An 8,155-nucleotide genomic window follows, 5' to 3' on the forward strand; every position below is an offset into this window, starting at 1 on the left:
AGCTAATTATTTGTTTGTTCGAAATAAGTTCCCATTTTCCATTAATTTAGAAAGAAGGTAGAGGGAGATAGGTAAAGGGTGTGATTTTGGTTATACAATGAATCATGGGTTTTTGTTTGGGTTATATCACCTAATCCTACTATATATTAATTGAGAAGTCACTTTATTATTTTTTACTTACGTGTCAATCATAGGTGAACTCTTACAAAATTGTTATAATTTAATTTTTATTTATTTTAATTAGATCTAAAAAAAACGTAAGTCTATAACCAACTAATATCAGTTGCCAAATATAAAATATTAGTTTTTTTAACGCTGATTTATTATGATATTACAATTATGAGAAAGATTACATAGACGATCCGACAACCGACAATACTACCTGCCTTATAAGGATCTACGCCAAACTGCATCACCTGAGCTGTCCTACGAAGATCACGTCTGGCCGAGTTTACTTGCACCATGTTAAAGATCCCTTGTAAGCCTTTCCTCCGTAGTCTGCATAATTGTTTAATAAATCGCTTTCTCCGGGAATTGAAACATGGACCTGATGGTGTAAAAGCATTAATAAACCCTTAGTCAAACCATTGGACTAAGGGGGCTTCCACAATATAAAATATTAGTTACCTTATGGTAACTCTTAAATATAAAAAAATGATCAATTTATTTCTTTTTCTATTATTTCAACAATTAGTTACCATAATGTAACTATAATTTCAACAATTAGTTACCATAAATTATTATTTGTAATATTATCATGTAATATTATTTAAAAGTAAGCAAAATTGTTATGTAATATAATTTTAACAATTAGTCACCTATGATCGACACGTAAGCAAAATACACTAAAGTGTTCAAAATACAGACGTAGATAACTAATTGTTGAAATTATTACAAATAATGATTTATGGTAACTAATTGTTGAAATTATAGAAAGATAAATAAATTGATGATTTTTTTATATTTAAAAAATACAAAAAATAATAAATGACAAACCGTTTATATAAATCAATATAATGATTTTATATTCTTATTTAAAGCATTATATTTTATATAAATTATCATAATATAAAAATGAATCAATTTTTTTTTCTATAATTACCATAAGGTAACTATAATTTCAACAATTAGTTACCATAAATCATTATTTGTAATATTATTATGTAATATTATTTAAAAGTAATTAAGCAAAATTGTTATGTATAATTTCAACAATTAGTCACCTATGATCGACACATAAGCAAAATTCACTAAAGTGTTCAAAATACAGACATAGGTAACTAATTGTTGAAATTATGGCAAATAATGATTTATGGTAACTAATTGTTGAAATTATAGAAAGAGAAATAAATTGATGATTTTTATATTTAAAAATAGATAAAATAATAAACGACAAAACTTTTATATAAATCAATATAATAATTTTATATTCTTATTTAAAAGCATTATATTTTATATAAATTATCATAATAACTATTAACATCTTCTTTTTTTTTAACACAAACTATTAACATCTTCTAAAGTTCATATTATATGCTTTATAAATCATCTATAAAAACATTTATCAAATTATTTATCTTGCCTTATTGTATACTTTAAATTATTATAAGAGTTTATAAGTCATCTATAAGAGCTTAAAATCAAAGGTATATATCATACTATATATTAATTGAGAAGTCATTTAAGAGATTTTTGGTTATGTATCGATCATTTATGAAATCTTAAAAAACAGTTATAAATTGATTGTCGATGATTTATAATTTATTTTTATTTATTTTAGTTAGATTTAAAAGAAAAAAATAAGTCTATAAACAGTTAATATCACTTGCCAAAAATCTACATAATATTACAAATAATTATTTATGGTAATTAATCGTTGAGACTATAGAAAGAATAATAATATTTGATCATTTTTTTATATATTTATAGACTACAGAAAATAGTAAACAAAAAAGTTTATTAAAATTGATATAATGATTTTATATTCTTATATAAAGCCTTATATTTGTATATGGTCTTATATTTATATATAAAGTATTATAATAACTATTAATATCTAATAAAATTCATACATGCTTTATAAATCATTTATAAAAATTATAAATACATTTATAAAATTATTTATCTTGGTTTATCATATGATTTTATTTATGATAAGAGGTTTTAATTTACTTATACAAGCTCATAAATTAATTTATAAAATCTATTTTTAAATTTCATTTTATATTAAATGATAAATCACTTAATTGATTTTTTCTTAGGTGTCGATCATATATAGAGTTTGAGAAAAAAATATTATAATTTGATTTGTTAATGGATTTTCAATTTTTATTTATATTATGAGAATGAAAATTAGTTCTAGAAATAGTTTTATCAGTATCCAAACGGCCTAAATATATTGCACAAAATAATTTATGGTAATTAAATATGTGATTTATATAATATATATAATGCTTCATAAAATCAATTTTACAATCAAGTATTTCTAAACTATATAAAATATTTCAAAAGTTTCAGTATTATAGACTTACAAAAACTTAAGTAGTTTTATTAAAAACTGAATTATGAATATTATACGTAACTAATTTTAGTTCAATTATCAATACAAAATATCAAAAAATATTTAAAAATAGTCATACTATCTTTTTTAAACAATTATTCTAAGAAAAATATTTAACAAAATACTTAATGATAAAAACATATTTTAATTTGGAAAATTATAATAAATATATTATCACAAAAAATTCAAATCTGCGAAACGGAAGTCATCCACCTGGTTTCCCTTAATTTAATTTGTTTGAAAAAGACAACAATGATTAATAATCTTATATTCTCATTTATAACTTAACAAGGTAATGAAATCTTCGAGAATAAGACTGGGGTCCACACTTTTCACTATCTCTTTCGAAATTGGGAAAAATGGGCCACCATCTTCGTCGTCGCTTATGACGTGCAGCATTGTTCTTCGCTCTAGATTATGATTAAATTGTTTAATGACACGTCTACCATTATTGTTTTGTTAATTGAATCGCATATAAGTTTAGGTTTTGTCAATTCAGTCGTATATATAAATTTTGTTTTGCAATATGTGTACATTTTCCAAAAAAGTATATTGAAGAATTAAAACATCGCCACTACCGCATTTTGTTTCATAATTCCTCGGGAGGGGGGATTTGTCTTCTTTTTTTTTTGAAACACTATCTATATAAGGCAACCTTTCCTACCGCTCAAACATTTAATTAAAAAAAAGCATTTCACACTCTCGATTAGGCCTGGGCAAAATAACCGAAACCGAAGAACCGAACCGGAACCAAACCGAAATACCCGAAACCGGAACCGGACTAATATCCTCAAATATCCGAACGGTTCCTATATTTTTATATCCAAAATAACCGAACCGAACCGGAACCGAAACCGAGAACCGAACGGGTATCCGAATATATAAAAATATTAATTATATATACATATAACATCACTAAATATATATTTTTAATTTAAAATTCTATTAAATGTATCTGAAAATAGTTGAGGATAACTAAATTATTATAAAGTATCCAAACTACCCGAAAGTATCCGAAACTATCGAGATAGTTTTATCCGAAATTATCGAGATAGTTTTATCCGAAATATCCAAAGTAATCCGAAATATCCAAATTTTTTATCTAAATCATCCTAATTATTTGATATTTTACCCTAAATAATCGTTATTTTATCCAAATTATCCGAACTACCCGAACTATCCGAACCCGAACCGGATCCAAATGAGAACCGAACTTTTTCCGGATATTTTCCGGTTCCTACATTTACTATCCGAACCGAACTGAACCCGAAACTAGCCGAACCGAACCGAACCGAAAATAGGTCAAGTACTAAATGGATCCTCTAGCCCCTATCCTAACTACCCAAAACCCGAAATACCCGAACCGAACCGAACCTATACCCGAAATGCCAAGGCCTACTCTCGATTTCGTTTGTGTGTCCCGAATAAAACCTACTCTAATGGCTTATAAGTTTATAACATATGACCCTAATCAGACCGGAATAAAACAACTAATGAAACAAAGATCTCTATGAAAAGAACGAGTAGTCATGGTTAAAGAATCAACCATCCTATTTTTGTACTCTTGAAATACGGAAGATCTTGAATTTTAGAAAACATATCTGAAAAGTCTGAACCGCCTCTAATTTTGTTGCAAAAATTGACCAGGTTCGGAGTTCTTTTATCATTGCAATCAGGTCCTTGCAATCTGTCTAAAAATTCTAACAAGTCGAAGGTTGGAGCATGTTTTCTGTAATCTATCTCGGTGCTTCCAGTTCTGTATACAAAACAATCAAGTCGATATTTATTTTGTCAAAGATTTGTTGCACACATATCTAAAAGTCTTTAACTCTTGATAGCTACTAAAAGTCATCACCTAAAGCTATTTTATAATTTAGTTCGTTAGAGCATCTTTATCGCAGTATTTTAGTTGGGTTCTTAATGTAATTATGATTTTAAAAAAATTAAAAAAAGCTATTAATTGAACAAACGTTTCTTAATTAAACGTTAGAAGAGGCGTCTCTTAAGAGACACGTGTCCCCATGAGAGAGTTTTATGTTTAGCTTTATCTCTCTCGACGGATCTCTCCTCCTCTCTCTCTCCAATCCACCGTCCCGACGTCGTCCAATCCCTCGATTTATCTCTCCGACTCACCTCCTCCAAAACCTAAAAACCAGCACTTCTTATTTTGTTCTGATCTCTTCAACCTATTCACTCCTCCGCCTCTGAAACCTCCATCACCGTACTCATCAGCCACCACCACATGTCCCTCACCAGCAGCGTGTCATACCCTCTCTGTGCTAAGCATCTCTTTGCTAACTCGCACGCTCATCCTTTGTTTTCTCTCTCTGACCGTCTTTACCTTTTGATTCTTCCTTCTTCTCCTATCAAACAGACAGATCTTCCATTAGTCTCAAGGGTAATGGCTTTACTCTACTGTTAGATTGATTGTTCTGATAAAGTTGATTCCTTTCTCTGTAGAGAGTAGTGTATCTGTTTACTTTCTCCCATGTTCATTGGTTCAACAGTTTCCTTCCGAGATGAAGACATCAAATGAGAAAGGTAAAGCTAAGACCACCAAGGAAGCCTTGAAGCTAGTTGATGACAAGTTAATCCATTATTACCTCTCTCTGAAACATGTTATGTAATAATAATAACTGATTATGGGTGCTGATAAATGGATTGTCTTTAGTATCTTTGGTTAGCTTTAGCTGTGTTGAAAGAGTAAAAGATACATCATGTTGTTGACTTTGTAGATTCTGTTTTTGATATTCAGGAAGGTGGGAAAGAGGAAGGCACCAGCTGAGAAGCCTAGCAAGCAGGAGAAGAAGGCTAAGAAGGACCTTAACAAACCCAAGAGAGCTCCTAGTGCCTTCTTTGTCTTCCTGTAAGTATCGTTGGATGTTGTTTTTTTTGTTTCTTTCTAAGTTAAGTGGGTTGGGTTTCTTTGTTTCATTGTGATCTTAATGTGGTTTGGCAAATTATCAGTAATGAGTTGTATATGTGAATATTTTCAGTTACAATAAACTCTGAGGAATCTGGTCGACGAAGAAACATGCGCCGATGCTTACATAGCACAACAATAGAACTAGTCTCTTCATGTAATGATGGTTCCATTCTTATAACCAGCCCAATAATAACAAAATAATAATTTTACTTAACAGTTTTGTGGTTTCTTTGTTTCCTATAAGATGAGTGATTCATCTCAATAAAGGTTTTCTGATACGTTGATTGATCTTTTTGACTGTCTTGCAGGCCAAAAATGTATGGGGTTGTTGGTGTGGTCACTTGATGTTTATGTCCTAACAAATGAGACCAATGAAAGTCAAAAAGATCGTTTAAGTCAAAAAGTCAAAAAGATCGGTTAAGTCGATGTTACTTCATGTCTATTTCGTTACTGATATGAAGTTGTAGCTTCTTATGTTTGTTCGTCATGTCTTCTCGTGTGGTCTTGTGAAATCACATGTTTTGTATTGTTGTTGTGTTGTTGTGTAGTCTTGTGTCACAGACTAGAGTGTGGTTGATTCACATGTTTTGTATTGTTGTTGTGTTGTTCTATATATGTGTTTATTCAGATTGGTCATTTTATAGACAGTCATTCACTCATCAAACAAGTTTCTTCTTCTCTCCTTTTCACAATCATCGCACAAGTTCTATTTAATCACAAAACAATTTCCATTCTTCTCACAAAGTCATTAAACAAATTCCTTCATTTTTATTTTTTATGTTTTTATTTTAAAATCAATGTTTAAAATGTTATTTTGTACTATGTTTTAAGAAAAAATTAAGTTTAATAAGAAAAATCAAAAACAATTTGGTGTTTAATTAAATTTTTTTTTAAAGAACCCTTAAATAAGAGACTTGCAATGGAGGACGTAAATTTTCGGGTCTCTTAATACAGTCTCTTAATACACTTTTACAATTAAAAAATATTAAAAAAGAATAAGAGACCCTTTTTAGGGTCTCTTATGTAAGGAATATTTCCTTTCCCTATTATATGGTCTTATAGTTATCTGTTTTCTATTGGAATATTGCTATTCCTTAATATATTTGGTGACCAATGAAATTGGAAATAAAGGAGTAATTTCTAATTTATCTCTACTTTGATGGACGGTTGAGATTAATCTAAAGGAAACACTAAAGAGAAATTAGGTCATCTCTCCACCTATAAATACATATCTTTAGACCATCATAAATATATTCTAAAAGCAACAACTAACGTTATAAGCGAGGCGAGAGAAACCTAAGAGTTCCTAAGAAGAGATTGAGCTGTTCATCTTCCATTCAGGATTCAATCCATTCAGGAAGATCTCTCAGGCAAAATGAATCCAGGTAACTCTATAAACATTCATATGATTCTATTATGTGATTAACCTAGATGTTTAAAGATCTTAGGGTTCATGTAAATTTAACTTAAATGTGGTATCAGAGCATGGTTATGAACATCTGTTTAATCCATTAAGAATAATAGATCTATGAGCTAGATAACTGAAACTGATAGATCTGAGTATTGTGATTTCTAGATCTGATTAAGGGTTTAATTTTCGTATGTGTGCAAAGTTAGTGCGATCTGAGAAAATTAGGTATGTTTGATAAAATCGTGCGAACTCTGTGCATCTGAAATAATTATTTTCCTGTTTAAGAGAATCGTGCATAGTTTGTGCATCTAAGGATTATAATTATCTTTTTAAAAGAATCATGCATAATTTATGCATACCCGAATTATAATTTTCGCAGTACAGAATCCATGTAAAAACGGTGTTCTGCGAATTAGGATTTTTTTTTTTCGCAAACACTTTTCCGTGCAAATTTCGGGATTATGTAAATTAGGGTTTCCAAAGACCTATCTTGTAAATAATGATTCGTGAAGTTTTTGTGCAAAATTGATAATAATAATTGGTCTGTGCATGATTAGTACAGCGTGTTTTGTATATACTGCAGAATCGTTTTGCACAGAATTCGTACAAAACCGATTTTGCACTTAAAGTTATAAACTTTTCTATTCATAATCCGTATAGAAATAATTTATATATATATAAAACACAATTAGTACAATACATTATTTCACATAAAGTGCTTATTAAGGTTTAGATATCACCACAGTGACTTTACCTTAATAGTTGCAACTAAAAATCATTATTTAAACCAAGTTTTTTATCTTCTTATGAATTATTTAGTTACCCACAGGTAGACTATAATCATGAAAATTGATTAATTACTTAAGACCGTATGTATTGTGTAAACTAAAGACATCCACAGATGATTTGGTTTGAGTAATTCAATACATCACTCAATAATGGAATGATTGTTATCGTGAAAGCTAAGGATATCCACAGATAACTTAGTTTGAATATTCAATACATCACTCAATAATGGAATGATTGTTATCGTGAAAGCTAAGGATATCCACAGATAACTTAGTTTGAATAATTCGGTACATCATTCAATAAAGTTCCATGAATCTGTGACCTTATATGAGATTATGTGATTCCCACAGGAACATTATAATTTCTTGTCATATACATTCAATTTTTTCGTGTTGATTACGTTATGAAGCCTAATTAATAATTGTTCTATCTCTAAAATGTAGCAACTTCTTCCGCTAGTTTGTCATCT

At 29.2% G+C, this 8,155-nt stretch overlaps 1 protein-coding gene across 8 annotated transcripts; it reads left to right on the forward strand.

Annotated features, from left to right (window-relative positions):
• The first annotated feature begins 4,455 nt into the window (after nucleotides 1–4,455).
• Nucleotides 4,456–6,113, forward strand: LOC106421238. 8 transcript variants are annotated; one of them, XM_013862088.3, is made up of 5 exons: nucleotides 4,460–4,958; nucleotides 5,068–5,101; nucleotides 5,316–5,426; nucleotides 5,557–5,645; nucleotides 5,795–6,113. In XM_013862088.3, exons 1-5 carry the CDS (start codon nucleotides 4,803–4,805, stop codon nucleotides 5,843–5,845), a joined length of 441 nt encoding a protein of 146 aa, XP_013717542.2. In that variant the 5' UTR covers nucleotides 4,460–4,802; the 3' UTR covers nucleotides 5,846–6,113. The 8 variants fall into 8 exon arrangements, 4 of the variants coding, with proteins under 4 accessions (XP_013717543.2, XP_013717544.1, XP_013717542.2 ...); XR_001284145.3 differs by having other exon boundaries at nucleotides 4,471–4,958; nucleotides 5,068–5,147; XR_001284144.3 differs by having other exon boundaries at nucleotides 4,485–4,958; nucleotides 5,068–5,147; nucleotides 5,557–5,640.
• Nucleotides 6,114–8,155: the final 2,042 nt, after the last annotated feature.

This window comes from Brassica napus, chromosome C3 (genome assembly GCF_020379485.1).
Source record: "Brassica napus cultivar Da-Ae chromosome C3, Da-Ae, whole genome shotgun sequence".
Lineage (NCBI taxonomy): Eukaryota > Viridiplantae > Streptophyta > Magnoliopsida > Brassicales > Brassicaceae > Brassica > Brassica napus.